The sequence below is a fragment of the Heterocephalus glaber genome, unplaced genomic scaffold (assembly GCF_053883595.1).
Source record: "Heterocephalus glaber isolate CG9 unplaced genomic scaffold, H.glaber_assembly_v1.0 deba00000347, whole genome shotgun sequence".
Classification (NCBI taxonomy): Eukaryota; Metazoa; Chordata; class Mammalia; order Rodentia; family Bathyergidae; genus Heterocephalus; species Heterocephalus glaber.
This window is the reverse complement of record NW_028258143.1, coordinates 32,656,656-32,677,173: the sequence shown is the minus strand read 5'-3', so window position 1 is coordinate 32,677,173 and position 20,518 is coordinate 32,656,656. Positions and strand designations below refer to the sequence as shown.

At 40.0% G+C, this 20,518-nt stretch overlaps 1 protein-coding gene across 7 annotated transcripts in view; it reads right to left on the bottom strand.

Moving 5' to 3' along the window:
• The window catches only part of LOC101726564 (histone deacetylase complex subunit SAP130), an 81,791-nt gene that overhangs the window by 12,368 nt on the left and 48,905 nt on the right, over positions 1-20,518 (bottom strand). For all 7 annotated transcript variants that reach the window (XM_087198887.1, XM_087198910.1, XM_087198906.1 and 4 more), the window contains one exon: positions 5,504-5,862. In XM_087198887.1, the coding sequence (XP_087055013.1) occupies positions 5,504-5,862 (359 nt within the window). The remainder of the gene's footprint in view (positions 1-5,503; positions 5,863-20,518) is intronic.

The following is a 20,518-nucleotide window of genomic DNA, read 5'->3' as shown; positions in this document are numbered from 1 at the left end:
CTTTATTAGCTTGGGAATAACTTAGGGCAGGGATGAGCCACAGCAAGCCAAGTTACCATGTTCGTTTTTTTCTAAACTAAAACCTCAGTACTCAAGTTTAATTGCAGTCTTGGCACTTTGTGACAAATAAGTGAGTTTTGGGTTGCAGTTTGGGCCCTCGGTCTCTAAAAGGTTCACCATCACTGACTCGGTATTAGTAAAGCACATTTCTGGGTGTGTTTGGGGGCTCACGGAAGTGCAGCTTTGGGTATGGTATCTGGTCCCTAGCCGCATGGTCTCTGGCACTATTCCCCTACTCTGCTTAACAAAGCAGCTTTGTTCTGCCACCCCATTCCACCACGATGTTCCTGCCTTGGAGTCACGTGACCATGGACTGAATCCTTTTGACATCATGGGCCAAATTAAACCTCTCCTTCTAAGCTGTGGGAGTTATGTATTGTATCCCAGTAACAGGAAGACAGACCAATACATCCCTCAATTTACAGATAAGAGTATGTGGCATAAGCCACACACATGTGAAGTGGCAGAGGCAGCCTCACTTCTGACTCTGCACTGTTAACTACCACAGTATACTGTGTTCAGACAAAAAGCCTCCAGAGTGAGGAAGTAAATCCTAGTTTTCTAGGACCACACATCTAGGAACTTAAAAATCATGCTAACGGTTCACCTCAACTCTGCCACATTATTTGCCCCATCCTTTTCCTCCACTCACACTCAGCTACCCACTCCCTATACCAGCAACAGCGAACCTTTTAGAAACTGAGTGCCAAGGGCCAGGGATTTAGCTCAGTGGTTCTGCTACCTGCCTCACAAGCGCAAGGTCCTGAGTTTGATCCCTGGTACAAAAAAAAAAAAAAAAAAAAAATCGACTGCCAAACTGCAACCCAGAACCCACTTATTTGTCCCAAAGTGCTAACGCTGCAATTAAACCTGAATACTGAGGCTTTAGTTAAGGAAAAAAAAAAACTCATATATTAAAAAGAAAAACATAATAACACATGTGCCATAGGTTCGCCACCACTGCCCTACACTGTTATCAACAATAACTACAACTGGCTTCACACCCATCTCAATTTCTAGTACTCAAATCTTTAGCCAAAACCAACTGCCTAGGTCACTCTTATTAGTAACCAATTTCCAACAATCCTTTGACTGCACTAGTAGCTCCTGCCCATCCACCTTCTCATGCTTCTTTCTGTCACGTCTCTTTTCATGTCCATTTTTTCCCATTGGTAGATTCAAATTCCACATTTTACTCATTTTATTCCATCTTTTTCCCTTTTCTTGCTTCGCCAAACTCGGCAAAAGCAGAAGAGGTTTAAATACAACTCTCCAGGGCTGGGGATTTAGCTCAGTGGTTCTGTAGCCTGACTCACAAGAGCAAAGTCCCAAGTTCGATCCCCGGTACCAAAAAAAAAAAAAAAAAAAAAACACCAACTGTCCAACCTGTGCTAGTCTGCACCTATGTGCTAAAGTAGCTGGAATGACCACACAGCAAGCTGGTTGTTCTCACTTGGTAAACATCCTATTTGCCCCTAGATGAGTATTTTACACTTTCTCAACTCCTCTTCCCTACCTGTACTCTTAGTGATCCTGCTTCTATTTTACTGAAAAAGAAACAATCAGAAAGCTATGTCCATGAGGTACCCCCTACACCGCCCCATCGCACAGTGACTGTATATTCTCCCCTCTCAGTTCTTCAGCAAAGGCCAAACCTTTCAGAAAACACTGATCCTGCCACCACCCCCTCCTCTTCAGACACTGCCCCAGGAATCTGCACTGCTTTCTCTTACATTATCAGTTCTTCCCTTTCTAATTAATCACTCCCACTAACATATAAAACTCTTATCTCAAACAAAAACAAAACAAAGCAAAACAAAACAACTAAAGGCCAGGGATGTAGGTGTAGTGGAAAGCCCAAGAGACTCAGACCTGCAAAAAAACAAAAACAAACAAAAAAACAAACTTCTTGACATCATTTCCCTTCTGTTATTACCCTCTTTTTCTATCCCTTTACAGCAAACTTCTCTATAATGTTTTTGTACACCATGTTTCTATTTCTCTCCCAGTTCTCTCCCTTCCCCCCTCCCGCCTCTCGATTACATTTTAAACACTTTGTGTTAGCTTTCTGGTTAGCTGAATACCCAACACCCACAATTTAAAGGAGGAGAGGTTTAGTTTGTTTGGCTGTAAGGGAGCCAGTACATCCTCCCTGTGTCCAAGGCTAGAACATTATGGTAGAAGAGGGTGGTCAGGCAGCTGAGGGGGAAACAGTGCCAGAGGTTGAAAGGCAGGGATCACAAAAGACCTCAAATCCACATCTTCAAAACCTACCCAGAGTTATCTGCCAACAGTCCCCAGGCCAATCTGAGCCCCCAGTTTTTTCTTGAACTTACTTCCAATCATGTTTTTACTATTATCATTACACAGAAACTGTTCTCCAGATCTCCATGACCTCTGTGTGGCTAAATCTAAGGGTCACCTGCTCAGTCCTCAGCTCCCTCGATCTCTCAACAGCATGTGATCCAGCTAAACATTCCTTCTTCCCACAATTTTCTGCCCTTGCCTTATATACCACTTCATACTCCAACTTGTATCCTACCACTCTGGCCCCTCTATTCAGTCTCCTCTGCTGAATTTTGCCTCTTTTCCCACCTCACAAAGGTGCAGTGTTCTAGAGCTGTCTATGAACTGCTTCAGCTTTTATGTGCATTCATTTCCTAGGTGACTGTATCCACTTATCCAGGCTTCTGGCTTGGAACATAATTTTTATATATATACTTATATCTCCTAAATTTTTATCTGCAACTTCATTTTCCATGCCAAAATCCAGGCTTGTTGATTAAACCTTTTACTTGATGCCTACATTTGGATGTCTAACAGACACTTCAAACTTGGACCAAAAAAACCTCTAATCTCTCCAAACAAAATATGGTCCTTCTGCAACCCTTTGTATCTCAGCTGATATCAACTCCATGGCCTCCTGCTGCTAAGGCCAAACACCTCATCTTCACCATCTGATCTTTAATTGTCATGGTAGTGACCCCACACCTATGACCCCAGGACTCTGGGAGGCTATGGGAAGAGGACTGCAAGTCTGAGCCTAGTCTAGGCAATTTAGTTAGATCCACTCTGAAAAAAAGAGCTAGGGATATCGCTCACCCTCAGTTCAATCTCCAGTAGGGCCAAAACAAAACAACCCCCACAAACTCTCGGCTGCAACTTAAAAACATATGAAGGGGCTGGGGTGTAGCTCAGTGGTGGGGTGCTGCCTAGCATACAGAAGGCCTTGGGTTTGAAGAACAGCACTGGGAGGAAAAAAAATCCAGAATCCACCTACCTCCTAGCATGTCTACTACTACCACCCTGGCCAGGCCTGTTTCTACAGGTAGCGCAACAGGCTCAAGACAAGCCTCCCAGCTTCCATCTTTGCTCCCACAGCAGCCAGAGTGCTGTGGTTATAGCCTAACCAAGCTCCTGGCATTCCTCTGCTCAAGAGGAGTAGCTTCCCACTGCCCCAGTGCAGCCTGAGTCCTACACAGTGAGGCCTGTGAGTACTGACCTCAGCTCTGACCATGTCCTCTGCTAACTCTGAGCACACCAGGCACACTCTAATCACAAGGCATTTGCACTTGCTGCTCTCTAGGCCTGGAATGCTCCTTTCCTAGACAGCCTCGGGGCCAGCGCTTCATCTTTCCTGACTCTACTCCAATGTCATTTCCTCCATGAGACCCTTAGTACCCCTTTTTGATAGTTTCAGCCTCAAACCTAACTTTTCCTATACAATATTTTTTTTTGAGAACCTAACACCTAAATAAGCAAACCTACATGCATGTATGTGCATGTGAGTGTGCACACACCTAATAACTGTTTTATTATTTTACTATTTGTCTCCCTTGCTAGAAAGTAATCTCTGAGGGTGGGGAGATGCACTTATTTACACAAAGCTGTACCATCAATGTGAGAACAATTTCTGGGGTAGAGGTAAGATTACTGTCAGCTTCCTGGCACATACAGGTAGGGGGACTTTAATCCAAAATTAATTTACAAACAACAAAATAAAATCTCTAAAGTTACTTGATTTTCACAAACTGGAAGTTTATAGTTGAAGGGAAGGAGAAAAGAGGTAATGACTAGTTTTAGGATTTGACTAGTCAGATAAAAGTTTATCAAGAGAATTTTTTTTTTTTGGTACCAGGGATCAAACTCAGGACCTTGTGCTCTCAAGGCAGGCTCCGGTGCCACTGAGCCAAATTCCCGCTCCCAAGAGAGTATTTTAAAACAAGGAATCTTACTTTGCTGTGCAAGAAAACATACAGAAATTGTACAAAAATTTGAAAAGGAAGAAAATGCAAATCTTATCTTTATAACCCCCCCCCCAATTTTAGTATGTTATAAAAATCTAAACTTAGCATGGTGGCGCAAGCCTGTAATCCCAGCACTCAGTAGGCTGAGGCAGGAGGATCACTGTGAGTTTACAGCCTGCCTGAACTGTATAGCTAGACCTTGTCTCAAAAAACCAAAACCAAAACCAAAACTGCATGTCACTTGTTGTGCCTATACTGGGGTTTTTTGTATTTTGGGTTTTTTTGGTACCGGGGATTGAACTCGGGTCCTTGTGCTTGCAATAGTAGGCGGCCAAACCACTGAGCTAAATCCCCGGCCCCCAATACTGGGTTTTGCAATGGCATTTTCATACATGCATGTAACATACTTCTTTTTTTTTTGGTACTGGGGATCGAACTCGGGACCTTGCGCTTGTGAGGCAGACGGCACAACCACTGAGCTAAGTCCCTGGCCCTGCGTGGTTGGATCACAGCACCCTCAACAGTTCCTAACCCTCCTGGCCCTCTCACCCTCTCTCTAATAATCTCCCTTGTAGCTTCAAGTCTTTTTTTTTTTGTAGATCTCCACAGTGTAAATAAACAGAACTTAGCTATGATCATATCTTGACTCCTTGTCAAGGCAATATTCTTCCTCCCCTTTTTCCCTCCTTCCCTCACTTATTTGGGTGCTAGTAGGGACTGAACCCAGGGCCTTCACACTGAACTACATTCCTGGCCCTTTTTATTAGCTTTTACATTTTGAGAAAGGGTCTTGCTAAGTCACTACACCGTCCAGGGTGGGCGTAAACTTGTGATCTTCCTGCCTCAGCCTCTCACATGCAGGGTTACAGGTGTGTGTCACCAGGCCTGGCTGTAATATTTTCTTAATGAATACAAGGAATCTATATTAAAAGATACACACGGGGAACTATTACTCTCATGACTTTAGTTAGACATTAAAATTAATGACAAAAAGGCAACCAAAATGGTCTTTGTGTTTAAAAGGAGTGCCTTCCATTTACTAAAAACAAATGAAATGCAACATTTAAAGCCGGGCACCACAGAGTCATATGTCCTGGTTTGTGGTCACATTAAAAAAGAGGTAAACTCTAGAGTGCAGTGTTAGGAAGCAGGAAAGAAGTAACTGTCAAGGGAGAGTATTCTGTGAATGAACTTACCGGAAACTGGCCTCATGATGTCCATTGGCTCTACTTCCTCTTTCACTTTGATCTCAGGTATAGGGGGGCCTACGACAGAGGAGAGGCTGCCACTCACAGTGGCTGTTGGTAGTGGTGCAGCTGCAATAGTTGTGATGGGTGGAGTGATGGGGACAGCTCCAGGAATGGTTGAGAGAGCAACGGCTGGCTGGGATGGGGGACTAGCTGCGGCAATCATGGTTGGAATGGTTGGAGGCGGCTGCTGGGCAGTGGGAGGGACAGCAATGGTAGGCTGATCATTATTTTGATTGGATACGGTCTCCATGGACACAGTGACCGGAGAGGCCATAGACACGTGGATTTCAGATTTAGGTTTGGCACTGAAACATAAAAGCAAAGGACATAAATCACCTTAGCCTGTAACATCTTGGAGGATGGGTATTTGCCTCATTCTTTTTGTACAGCATACATACAGCATAACTGACACTATTCTTTGATTCTAAACTTGGTGGTAACTTTTAAAGGTAAGTAAGGTATTTATTCATTTATGGTGCTGGGTGCTAAACCCAGGGCCTTGTGCATCCTAAGGACTGCTCTATCTCTGAGCTAAACATCTAGTCTGGAATTCATGTTTTTAAAACATCCTATGTAATCCCATCCTGTCATGTTTTTATAAGCAGTAATTCAATTAATTTAGAAAACAACATTTTAAAAAAATCATTCGAAGTCACATCATTGTACATGAACTACCAAGTTTCATGAATGCATTATTTCCTCCAGATTCTTTACTATTTATGTTGTCTTTGTAGTTTTTTTCCTTTTAAACTACAGCTGTATTCATAGTTTCTTATGAATCTATTTCTTATAAATGAGAAAACACATACAAGTGGCAAAGTTTCAAAGGGTACAAAGAAATACAAATTGAAAATTAAATTTTCTTTCTACACCCAGCTGTCTACCAAGGGACCACTCTTACAACTTTCTAGAGATACTAGGCAGGTTAAATAGCTACAAATACATTGTCAAAAATGTGTGCCCTAGTTTTTTTTTTGGTAACAGGGATCAAACTCAGGACTCTGTGCTTAGGAGTCAGACGTGGTGCTACCGAGCTAAATCCCCGGCCTTGTATGCCCTAGTTTTTCAATTTTATAAGAATTTATTAAGTTCTCTTAAGTCAAAGTATTTATAAAAATTACTTTAAGTGGTAAAACATTTCACTAAATAGACATAATACTTCACCTTTATTACTATTGCCAAAAACTGAGGTATTCAAAACCAACACAACATTCCTCAAATTGAAGGCTAAAATTGGATATCCATATGCAAAGAAATGATCATCAACCTAAACTTCATGTTGAACGTGAAAATCTACTCAAAGTGGATCATAGATCTAAATATAAAAATAATTATAGCTGGGTGTGGTGGCACACGCCTGTAATCCCAGCACTCAGGAGGCTGAGGCAGGAGGAGTGCCATGAAGTCAAGGCCAACTTGGGCTACATAGTGAGTTCAAGGCCAGCCTGAGCTACACAGCCAGACCTTGTCTCAAAAACCATAAAAAAAAAAAAAAAAGACGTTTAGAAAAAAATACAAAAGAAAATTAGGATTAGGTGAAGAGTTCTTAGAATAATTAAAAAATATAATTGATAAAAAAATGATGTTTGCTGGGCGTGGTGGTGCATGCCTGTAGTCCCAGCACCTGTGATGCTGAGGCAGGATTGCTGTGAGCTCAAGGCCAGCCTAGTTGAACTAATAGCAAGACCCTCTTTCAAAAACCAAAACCAAAACAAAACAAAAAAGATAAATTTGGCTTTATAAAAATTTAAAAAAATTTTGCTTTGTTAAAGACAATTATAAAAAATTGAAAAACAGACACAGATGGGAAGGAAATATTTACAATGTATATAAGAAGTCACGTGTAAGTAAAATGAGATAGTCACACAAGGACAGACACTGTGTGCTTCCGATTCCATGAACGTTTTCTAGAGTGGTCAAATTCATAGAATGGAAGAGCAGAGCAGTGGTTGGCAAGGGCTAAGGACTGAGGAGGAAGGAGAGTGAGTATTGAATGGGTAGAAAGTTTCAGTTTGCAAAGATGAGAAAGATCTAGAGATCTGTTATACAGCAATATGAATATATTTAACACTTAAGTGTTCATTCAAAAAAAAAGTATCAGAAATAGGAGGAAAGAAGAAACAGGACTTCTGGGGAGATGGCGGAGTGGTGAGCAGCAGAGAGAGCTTTTCCAAAATGTGGTGTCCTTACACTGGAATATAGCAGCGAGAGGAGGAAGAGGAGGAGGTAAGTGGGTCCCCAAGACCCAGGAAGGCTCTGAGGTGAGAACTGAAGTCTACAGGGAGAGTGAAGAGAAAGACTTTAATGAAGAGGAGGGAGGTACCAAACAGCTCTCTCCAAGAGCCCGGACTCTCCTCGAGGGAAGGATGGGCCAAAACCGCAGACTGCACAGTGACTACTGATGACCCCAGAGGCCTCCGTGGAGAAGGAGCAGTGGATGACCCATGTTCAGACCTCCCCCAGGAGACAGTGATTGGTTGGTAGCCATCTTGGAGAGGGGCCCACTAAGCTCGGAACTCAGAACAGCTGCAGGCAGGCTCCATCTAGTGGCTTCCGGTGTCTTGGTACGGATACTGAGTTCAAGTCAGCAGGAGGTCAGGGACCAGAGTTCAAGCCAGTAGGAGACACATACTGTTGTAGGCTCAAAGAATCCGGTTCCATCCCCATAGCCCGTGAAACCAGCCTGAACTTCAGAGGAACTAAAGGGGCAGGCTGGCTGGGATTATCCAATTTGGCTCTGGACTCTGTTTGCCCACACTGCCTAACAGTGACAGCAGAGACACACCTTGAATTGGGCACTTTTGAGTTTTTAAAAATCTTTTTTGTTTTTCCTCCTTTCTAGTTCTTGTTTTGTTTAGTTTTTTTCTTGATTATTTGAACACAGTTTATTTCTTATTGTTGTTCTGTTCTTTTTATTTTTTCCTTTTCTCTTTCCTACCTGTCTTCTTCACCAGTTTCCTAAAGTTTATCCTCCAGCCTTGCATCTGACCTCTTCCTCTTCTTTTATTTGTCTTTTACTCCCTTACCCACCTTTTTTTGGGTACCAGGGATCGAACTCAGGTCCTTGCGCAGCAGGAGGCGAATTCCTTATCCCTTTTAAATAATTTCTCTGAAGGGTAAAAAAGCCATATTAAGGGCTACAATCTGTTATTTCCTAGCCTGTATTTGATGCTATTGTTCTTGCTGATTGTACTACTTTAGCTAAGGTTACAAAATTGTGCTAATCAGTTGTTCCTCCTGGTATACCAAGACTGAGATTGTCCAAGGGTCTTAAAAAAAACACAAAAAACAGGGCCGGGGATTTAGCTCAGTGGTACCACTGCCTGCCTCGAGTTACTTTCCCCTGCAAGATCCCAAGTTCGATCCCTGGTACCAAACCAAACCAAACCAAACCAAACCAAAAATCCTACAGGCCAGTGCCAAAGTACTGGCAGCTGAGCCAAGTAGGCAAAAACTTCTCATCCACAATAAATTGAAGAGGTAGGATGCTGCAACATACTCAAAACCCAAAAGCTAGCTACACCTGGAAGATGGTTCTGAGAAGTTAAGTAATTTCCTAAGGATTCTGAATACTGGCAATAAAGCTACTCGCCATAAGCAATTTACAAGCATCAACTCAGGAATCAAACTTTAAAAAAATAGAAAATGAGAAGACATTTAAACAAGATCCAACCCCCACAGACTTTCAGCTCACCAAAGGCAAACCCCAGGGGAGAAATGAAGTGGAACAAACGAAAAGCCACCCACCTGGACTCTCTGAAGTTGTAACAGCAGAAGTAACAAAGCAGATGAGAGAGGCTCTAGAAAAAAAATCAACGCAGAAATAATTTCCCAGATAACTACAGAGATAGTGATCAGAATGAAATACACAGATAAGAAAATAGAGGAGCTCAGGAATGTGATGGAAGCCATGAATGTCTAGCATAGGAAAGAAATGGAATCCATGAAACAGATTCAAACAGATATCCAGGAGATTAAAAATTCCACTGAAAGTATATGTAGCAGAATGAGCCAGTATGAGGACAAAATATCAGGTATAGAAGACAGGATGCAGTTAGTGATCAGGAAAAGAAACATTTCTTAAAAATTGCAAGGGACCATGAGAAATCAATCCAGCAGCTGCTAGATGATGCAAAGAAGAAGAACATAAGACTGAAGTCAATGAAAAAAGCAGGAGATCGTGCAAATGACATAAAAAAACTGTTCTCAGAAGTAATGGCAGAAAATTTCCCAAACAGGGAAAAATAATTTGACATACAGATAAGTGAGGCATATAGGACTCCAATTAGCCATGATCAAAAAAATCTTCCCCAAGGCATATAATAGTCAAGATTCCAGAAATTAACACAAGGTCAGAATATTAAAAGCTGTAAGAGAAAAGAAACAAATCACCTATAAAGGAAAGCCCATCAGAATCACAGTAGACTTCTCAACACAAACTCTCAAGTCAAGGAGAACTTGAAGTATTTCAAGCCCTAAAGGAAAACAACCTGTAACTCAGATTGATGTACCCTGCAAAACTATCCTTCAAAATTGATGGAGAAATAAGATATTTCCATGACAAAGAACACCTGAAGAAATTCATGACCACCAACCCAACACTCCAAAGTGTTCTGAAGGATATTCTAAAAAGAAACAGTAAGGATTACAACTCCATGAACCCCAACAGAAGGAATTCACTAGATAAGGCAAGGAATTAAACAGAAAAGGAAAGTAGTAAGCCAAAAGCAGGACAATAACATGACAGAGATAATACATATCAGTTATAATCATCAACATTAATGGTCTCAATTCATCAATCAAAAGAAACTGACTGGCAGAATGGATAAAGAAGCACGATCCAATAATATACTGCACATAAGAAACACATTTAATTGAAAACAAATTCAGACGGGGTGACGGGAGGCGGGAAGGGGAAAGGAAAGAAGGAAAAGAAAAAATTATGAGAAAAGAAAAAAAATGCAAATGAAGTCTTTGTAAATAGGGAAGTGTGGAGGGAGTGAAGGGCACACAGGTAACGGGGAAAATATAAGAACCAAGATACATCATGTACAGGTACAAGCACCCAATAACAAATGTAAATGTATTGTATACCTAAAATGTACCAATAAAAGAACTTAAGAATTAAAAAAAAAAAACAAATTCAGACTGAAAGTTAAAGGATGGAAAACTATTCCACGTGAAAGGAAATGGAAAAAAGCAGGGGTAGTAGCTATTTCACTTGTAGACAAAGTGGATGTCAAGCCAAGAGTGATTAAGAGACAACGGGCCAGGGATGTAGCTCAGTGGTGCCGCGCTTGCCTGGCAGGCACAAGGTCCTGGGTTCAATTCCTAGTACCACAAAAACCAAAAAAACAAAAACAAAAGCAAAAAAACAGAGAGAGAGAGACAAAGAATGTCACTATATCCTAGTAAAGGGAACAATCAAAGAGGAAGAGATAACGATCCTAAATAGACATGCACCAAATAGCAGCATACTCAACTATACAAAACAAATATTAACGGACATGAAAAATCATGTAAGCAGTAATACTGTTGTCATGGGGGACCTCAGTACTCCACTGTCACATACAGACAGATCAACTAGACAAAAAATCAACAATGAAATATTAAGAATTGAACCAAACTTTTGAACAGAGTGCTCCACCCCACAACATCAGAATATACATTTTTCTCAGCTGCACATGGGACTTGCTCCAAAACAGACCATATACTAGCTCACAGGACATGCTCAAGTAAATACAAAGGAAATGATTTTATCCCATGCATATCATCGGACTATAGTGCAATAAAATTGGAAATCAACAGCAAAAGAAACCACACGGATTTCATAAACACATGGAAATTAAATAACATCCTCCTAAACAACCAATTGGTCACAGAATTACAGAAGAAATCAGACAATTTCTACAATTACATGATAATGACAATACAACATACCGGGACTTATGGGATGCAATGAAAGCAGTCCTATGAGGGAAATTTATAGTGGAGAATTCTCATATCAGGAAAACAGAGCGAACTCAAACAAACAACCTAATGTTGAACCTCAAGCTTCTAGAAAAAGAGCAAGTCAAGCCCAAAGCTCACACGAGGGAGAAAATTATAAAAGCTGGAGCAGAAATTAAGGCAATGGAGACTAAGAAAACAATACAAAGAATCAATGAGGAGTTGGCTCTTGGAAAGATTAAATAAAATTGACAAATCCTTATCAAAACCTTATCAAAAGAAAGAAAGGACTCAAATCCATGCAATTAGGAACAAAAAGGGAGAAATCACAATAGATCCTGCAGAGATCCATAAGATCAATACCTACTTTGAGAAACTGTATTTTGCTAAGATGGAAAATACAGAAGAAATAGACAAGAGTACTAGATACTGATGAATTACCAAAACTGAATCAAGATATAGAAATTCTCAATAAATCAGTATCAGCCAAAGAAATTGAATATGTAATTTAAAAACTACCAACAAAGAAAAGCCCTGGCCCTGATGGATTCACTGCTGAATTCTACAAGAAATTTAGAGACCTAATGCTGCTACTCCTCAAACTCTTTAATGAAACTGAAAGGGAAGCAATACTCCCAAATTCATTCCTCAAAGCAAGCATTACCCTGATTCCAAAACCAGAGAAAGAGCCAACCAAAAAGGAGAATTACAAGCCAATCTCCCTAATGAACATAAATGCAAAAATCCTTAATAAGATACTGGCAAACAGAGTGCAGCAAATCACCAAGAAGGTTATACACCAGGACCAAGTAGGATTCATCCCAGGGATGTAGGGATGGTTCAACATACACAAATCAATAAATGTAATAGACTGTATTAACAGAGCCAAGGACAGAAACTATATGATCCTCTCAACAGATACACAAAAAGCATCTGATAAGGTCTAACACCTATTCATGATAAAACCCTACAGAAAATTGGTATAGATGGTCTTCATCTTAATCTGATAAAAGCCATCTACAACAAACCAATAGCCAACATCACATTAAATGGACAAAAACTGAACGCTTTCACTCTAAAATCAGGAACAAGACAAGGATGTCCACTGTCACCACTTTTGTTCAACATAGTTCTGGAAACATTAGCCAGAGCAATTAGACAAGCAAAAGAAATAAAAAGAATCAGGATAGGAAAGGAAGAAGTTAAATTATCATTATTTGCAGATGACATGATACACATAAAAGACCCCAAGAACTCCACCAAAAGACTTCTAGATTTGATAACCAAATTCAGTGGTGTAGCTGGATACAAAGTCAACACCCAAAATTCAATAGTTTTCCTGTACACAAATAACAGACTCATGGAGAGAGAAATTAGAGAAACAATCCCTTTCACAATAGCATCCAAAAATATGAAATAGCTAGAAATCAATCTAATGAAGGAAAAAGAAGACCTCTATATTGAAAACTCTGAAAAAGAAGATTGAAGATATCACAAAGTGGAAAGATATCCCTTGTTCTTGGATAGGAAGAACCAATGTAGTGAAAATGGCCATACCTCCAAAATTGTACAGCTTCAATGCAATCCCAATCAAAATCTCAACAGAATATCTCACAGAATTAGAAAAAACAATCCTAAAATTCATTTGGAACCAGAAGAGACTCAGAATAGCAAAGGCAATTCTGGGCAACAAAGGCAAGGCAGAGGGTATCAGAATTCCTGACCTGAAATTATACTACAAAGCTACTGTGATAAAAACAGTGTGGTAAAAAAAAAACCCCAAAAAACAACAGCATGGTACTGGCAAAAGAACAGACTTGAGGATCAATGGAACAGACTAGAAGATGCAAGAAAAGACTCTAAGCAAGGCCGAGGATTTAACTTAGTGGTTGTGTACCTGCCTCGCAAGCGCAAGGTCCTGAGTTCAATCCCTGGTACTGCAAAAAAAACCCCAACAAAACAAAACAAAAGAAAAAAACCTCTAAACGCACTCAGCCACCTTATCTTTGACAAAGGAGCCAAACACCTTCACTGGAAGAAAGATAGCCTCTTTAATAAATGATGCTGGAAAAACTGGCTTTCCACATGCCAAAGATTGAAACTAGACCCACATCTTTCACCACGCACTAACCTGAAATCGCAATGGATCAAAGATCTAAATATTAAAACAGAAACGCTAAAACTGCTGGAAGAGAGAATAGGTAGAACACTTGAGGACATAGGCGTAGGTAAAGACTTCATGAACAAAAACCAGACTACACGGGAAATACTACAAAGAATCAACAACTGGGATCACATCTTATTAAAAAGCTTTTGCACAACAAGAGAAACCATCAACAAAGTGAAGAGACAACCCACAGAGTGGGAAAATATTTTCACCAGCTATTTAGATAAAGGACTGTATTGGGCTGGGGACTCAGCTCAGTGGCTCCACCACCTGCCTCGCAAGCTCAAGGTCCCAAGTTCGATCCCTGGTACTAAAAAACAAAACAAAAAAAAAAAAGAAAGTCAGATAAAGAACTATTCTCTAGAATATATAAAGAACTAAAAGAACTCATATCCCTCAAAATTTTTTAATCCCTCCAATTTAAAGATCCAGGGTAAAAACAGGCATCTGAAATAAAGACACTTCTCGGATAAAAAAAATTAGAAATGACAAATAAATATATGAAAAAATGTTCAACATCACTGATCATTTGAGAGATGCAAATAAAAACAATGCTGAGATTCCATCTCACTCCAGAAAGAATGACTGCTATCAAGAAATCAACCAATAACAAATGCTGGAGGGGCTATGGGGAAAAAAGAATCCTCCACTGCTGGTGGGAGTGTAGACTGGTGCAACCACTGTGGAAATCAGTGTGGAGATTTCTCAAAAAACTAAAATTAGAGGTTCCATCTGACCCAGCTATACCTCCTCTTGGTATCTTCCCCCTAAAATTAAAAGCATATCACATATCATAGTTTATGATATAAACATTCCATGTTTATAGCAGCACAGTTACAGCTAAATCTTGGAAACACCCCAAATGTCCATCAATGGACAAGTGGATAAAGATGTGGAGTTTTTTTATACAATGGAGTACTACCATGCTATAAAGAAGGATGAGCTTCAGACATTTATAGCTAAATGGATGGACCTTCAGACCATACTCTTACGTGAAATAAACTGGACACATGTTCAAAAATACTGCATTGTTTCTCTGGTGTGAGAAACTGAATGTGGAAATAAGGACTGAGATGTACAATGGATGTTGGGAAATGGGAAGAAAGTGTTCAAATGGGAAGGGGAACAAGGGAGAAGGGAGGGAGAAAGGAAAGAAGGAACAAGAAAAAAAGTGAAAATAGGAAAAAATGGAAACAAAGCTTTTGTACATAGGAAGGGGGCCTGAGGGAGGGAATGGGATAAAAATGAAATAAAATTTATTAAATAAATAAATCTAAAGAAAAGTCAAAGAGTAGTCTGTCCAAAAAGCTTAAAGGAAAAGCTGAGGAATGAAATATCCACAGGGACTTGAAAATACTGACATACTTCTGGCCATTGAGGAAGGGCCATAACAATATGTCCAGAGCGGTGCATGTGGGCAGGAAAGATGGATGCTATTTTGCCTAGACTGTTCTCAAACTCGTGCGCTTAAGTAATCTTCCTGCCTCAGCCTCTCCAGTAGCTAGGACTACAGGCATGCAACACCATGCCTGGCAAAGGCAGAATGTAGAGAATGGGCTTTTAGAAAAGGCATTAAAGAAACTACTACAACTACAATAGATAGCAATAGAATAAATTCTGGGAAGAGGTAGGAATTTGATTTTCAGAACTGTCACATTATATACTGTTTAAAATGTTCAGTTTTCAACAAAAAATTATGTAAAGAAACAAAGTATGGTCCATACATGGGAAAAAGCAGTAACAGTCATGAGGAAGCAAACATGTTACACAAAGAATTTAAATCACCTATTTAAAATGTTCCAAGAACTACAGTAGAAAGAACTAAGTCTAAAGAACTAAAGGAAAGTATGAAAATGGTGTCTTAGCAAATTGAGAATATCAGTAGGAGAGAGAAATTATAAAAAGGATCAAATAGAAATTCTGGAGTTGAAAAGTGAAGCCTAAATGCTGAAAGGAAAGAAGTACCTGAATGGCTCAACTGCCTATCCGCAGGTACAAGAAAGTAAGCTTGAAGACAGGTCAACTGAGACTATCCAGTATAGGAAACAAAAATGGAAATTGTGAGGAAAAATTAAGATTCTCTGGGAATTGTAAATTTACATTATATACGTTGAAGAGTGTGTTAAGTTTTTGAAAAATAATCATCTCCTAAACAACCCTCCTCCCTTCTTTTTTGTGATGCCTGGGATCAAATCCAGGGCCTCCAAGCCAAATCCCTAACTCCTAAGTCTGAGGAATAACATTAATCCAAATGTTTATCAAACTCCATGTAGGATAAACTGAAAGAAACCCACACCTGGTCACATCATAATTAAACTGCCAAAATGCAGCACAAAGTACTTTAAAATCTTTTTCTTTTTGGGGGGTGGGGGTGGTATTGGTATTGAACCTAAGGCCTTCATACTGAGCTATTTCCTCAGTCCCATCCAGACCTGTCTTGGGCTTCAGGGGTTTGCTGGCAGTCTTCAGCGTTCTGTGTCATCATCCTAAACTCTGCCTTCATTCAAATCTGTGTCCTAACTATCCATTTTTATAGTAATACTGGTAAATTCGATTAGAGGCCCATTTTGCTCCAGTATCACCTCATTTAACTAATATATCTGCAATGACCTTATTTCCAACTAAGGTCATATTCTGAATTATTGGGAATTAAGACTTCAATAAAGGAAGAAGGCACAGTTCAAACTGTAATAAGGCCATTTCCATGACTAACAGGACATGTTTGATCTCACTTCTATATAATGTTCTTTATGGGTTTTATTTTGCTCCCCCTCATTTCTATCCTTATGCCCTATACTGCTTGCTACAGTTGTTTTTTTGTGGGTTTTTTTTGGTACAGGGGATTGAACTCTGAACTTTGTGCTTGCGAGGCAGGTGGCAGAAACACTGAGCTAAATCCCTGCCTCTTGCTAGTTTTAATGTTGCCTTCATTCTGTGGTACCATCTAGTTAACTCGTTATCTCTTTGTTTTGCTATTTACTCCGGTAGTCTTTGCATTTCATCCTTGTGTTTCCTTCATAGACCGTGCGGTTATTTGATTAAGTTGTTTAAATTTATGGTGGAATGTTCTTTAAAAAAATATTACCTGTCCTCTGTGAGTGCTTTAAGGAATTCATGATACTTTGTTGCACTTTCTCCATGCTTTAATTTTTTTTTTTGGTACCGGGGATCGAACTCAGGACCTTGTGCTTGTGAGGCAGGTGCTGGAACCACTGAGCTAAATCCCTGGCTCACCCTACACTTGAGTTATCTTCATATAAAATTTTCTATTACTACTCATCAATGAGTAAGCTGGGCTATTCCTAAAAATAGCCATTTATCTGAGACTCCTTTTACCTGGGTACCTGAGGGGATCTTCCTCCTCCACCTAATTCTTTTTTCACAATGTAAATTGACTACTGCATGCAAAGCTATTCTGAGTGCTGGTGTGGGGCCCGATCTCCACAACTTCTAAGAACCATACTAAACCCAAGAGTCTACAAACAACCCCTCTTTACCTGCTGTTACTTACAGGAATAGACATGTATATTTCACGGCATGCTCTTCACCTTTAGGAACTAGATTATGATCTAGTACTTTAAAAACAACTCTACATTACTGTGTTTAAAATGCATTTCATTTAAAAATGTATTATCAGGGCCGAGGATTTAGCTCAGTGGTTTCACTGCCTGCTGGATAAGCACAAGGACCCAAGTTCGATCCCCGGTACCAAAAAAAAAAAAAAAAAAAAGTATTATCAGGGGCTGGGGATTTAGCTCAGTGGTTATGCTGCCTACCCTCATACGCAGAAGGTCCCGAGTTTGATCCCCAGTACCAAAAAAATAAAAATAAGTAAAAGTGTATTATCTAGAGCTAGAGTTAATGTTCTGTGGTAGAACACTTGTATGTACAAGGCCATGCGTTCAGTCCCAAGCACCACCAAAAAATACTAAACCAAAAAATAGCATCAAATGTTGGTAAGAATGTGGGGAAAAGTGGGAGGCATATTTCATGACGATGTAATGCATTCTGTGGCCAGAAACCATAATTTAAATTGCACATTTGCTTTGACCCAGCAATCCTATTTCCAGAAATACATCTCAGAGAAATGTCTGCATAAGAGCTCATTGATACAGGAACAAAGAGATTTATGACAGTATTATTACAGTGATAAAAGGAAATAACTGAAGCATTCATTTGACAAAGACTAATTATGGCATCAACACACCTAGTAACAACTCTTAGTACCGAAATACAGTCTCCTTTTGTCCTGTTTCATTTTCTTGACCTCTGGAGATGGTATGTCCTAAGGTGTGGACCTTGCACCACTTCTATTCTCTATTTATACTGTCTTCCGCTCTTGTAGCTCTGAAGAACATGTATGTGTTTACAATTCCCATATCTGTATCACCAGCATGGACTGCTGCCTTCAATTTTACAACCTCAGAGTTTCATACTCAACCTTATATTTGACATCTTCATCTATGTGTCTAGCCACTTGGATATTACAAGGTAAAAGGTTTAACACCAAGCTCCTGATTTTTCCCTACTACTCACAGCAGTTTCTTCCTTTTAGAATAGACAATACCATTCTCTAGTTGCTTGGGCAAAATCTCGGAGATATCCTTGACTCCTCCCTTTCTCTCCACTTCATCAGAACATGGTCAGCTGTACTTAAAAACATATCCAGAATCTACACTGGGAATGGTAGCACACACCTGTAATCCCAGGATCTGGGAAGCTGAGGCAGAAGGATTGTAAATTTAAGTCCCACCTGGGCAATTTAGCAAGACCCTGTCTAAAATATAAAAGCACTGGGGATGTAGCTGAATGAGAAGTTGTGTTCATCCCCAGGACAGCAACAAACAAACACCCAAACCCAGTATCCAAAACCCAAATACTTAAGAATTTTATTATCTCCAGGCTGGGCGTGGTGTTGCCTACTTATAATCCCAGCACTCAGGAGGCTGAGGCTGAGGCAGGAGGATTGCCATGAGTTTGAGGTCAGCCTGCATTACATAGCAAGTTCAAGGCTAGTCTGAACTACATGGTGAAATCTTGTCTCAAAACACCAAAAAAAAAAAAAAAAAAATTTTATTATCTCCACTTTCTCCAAGCCACTAAGCTATGGTTCTATCATTTGGCCTCTCCCTGTTGCCAACCCTGACCTCTTGCAACTTCAAACTACAATAGCTATAGCGATCCTCTAAAAAGTATGTTAAGTCATGTCACTCCTGTTCCTTAACCATCTAATTGCTCTCTTACTCAGAATAAAATCCAAGGCTTTGGGATGGCCCACAAGCTTCGATATAACTTAGCTTTCAATTATCTATGAAACATCTTCTACGACTCTCCCTTGTTCTAGTCTGATCTTCCATGCTGTTCCTGTGGATTCCTAATGTGCAGGCAGTTGACACTCTGCATAATGCCAGTATGCATGGATTTTGTAATATATATATACTTAGCTGTTGTGTTATTTTCTCTCATTGCTATGACAAAATACCCGATTCCTAAAGTTAAATGGGAAAGGGTTTATTTAGCTTACAGTTTGTAGAGGTTTCAGTCCATAATCAGCTGGCTCCAAGGCAAGGTGACACATGGCAGAGGGCATCACAGGGGAGAAACAGTTCATGATGCCCACATGGTAGGGAAAGCAAAAGGACCTTAATTAACAGTGTCTTTCTGTCTCTTTCATGTTATTCAGACTACTTAGGGCGGGTAGCACTCCACCCTTAATCCCAGTGCCCTTGGGCTTACCCCATCATGAATCAATCACATACTCTAGTCAGACACCTAGAAAAAGCATGAGGCTTTGGGGGGACAGCTAAACACAAGCCATAACAGTTGTAGTACACCAGTCCCTCAACAACACTGATCCGTAGCCACCATATGACATGCGAAAAAAAAATATGGTGAATGTTTAAATAAAAAAATTTATTACAGAAAGATACATTGCTATCACTCTACCTCGAAATCCACCCTACCCACCCCCCCACCCCACCCGCGCCGCCCTTTGAACACTTATTCCATCATACATGCCACTTTCTGAAGCGGTTCTGGAAGTCCTCTTTTGTGAAAGTCTTTAAAAGGTATAACTGAAAATATGGTGAATGTTGCTGCTGAGAGCCATCCAATTGAAAGGTAGGCTGGAAAAAACATGGTGTGTCCTCATTTACCTTTCTCACTGGCACTGTGGCACTTCTGGCTCATCCTCAAAGTCAAAATAACCATAAAAAGGAAATGTTATGAAGACATTCATAAAAAAGAACTTCCAAAACTGCTTCAGAAAGTGGCAAGAAGGATGGCATATGTGTGTTCAAATGAAGGGGAGCACTTTGAGGGGAATTAATGGCAACGTGTCTTTTATGGTAATTATGTGTTCTTTTAAACAATGTAGGCTGGGATTTAACTCAGTAGTTCCACCTCCTGCCTCGAAAGCGCAAGGTCCTGAGTTCAATCCCAGTACCAAAAAAAAAAAAAAAGTAAACATTCACTGGATTTTGCGACCACACCTCATATACTAACCATAACTGCATGAAGCACAAACTTTGTGGCTAGCTATATAGTTCCAACTAACAGCCAGGAACCATGCTCAGGGACCAATCCTATAACTTCTTCAAATGTCTCATGGTGATTGGTTACTACACACCTGAATAATAGTTCAGGAGGGTAGAAAAGTGTGTAGCTGTGCTGTTCTCGTTTCTCAGTGATAAATCTATGTAAAATTTACAGAAAATGAAACAATGAAATAAAGAACTAGCAAAAAAAGGATGAAAAATGCACCCTAAAAGCCCAAAAATGATAATACTGGAAGTGAAGCTGGATGTGAATAAAGATTTAAAAATAGTACAGCAAGAAGAGAGATA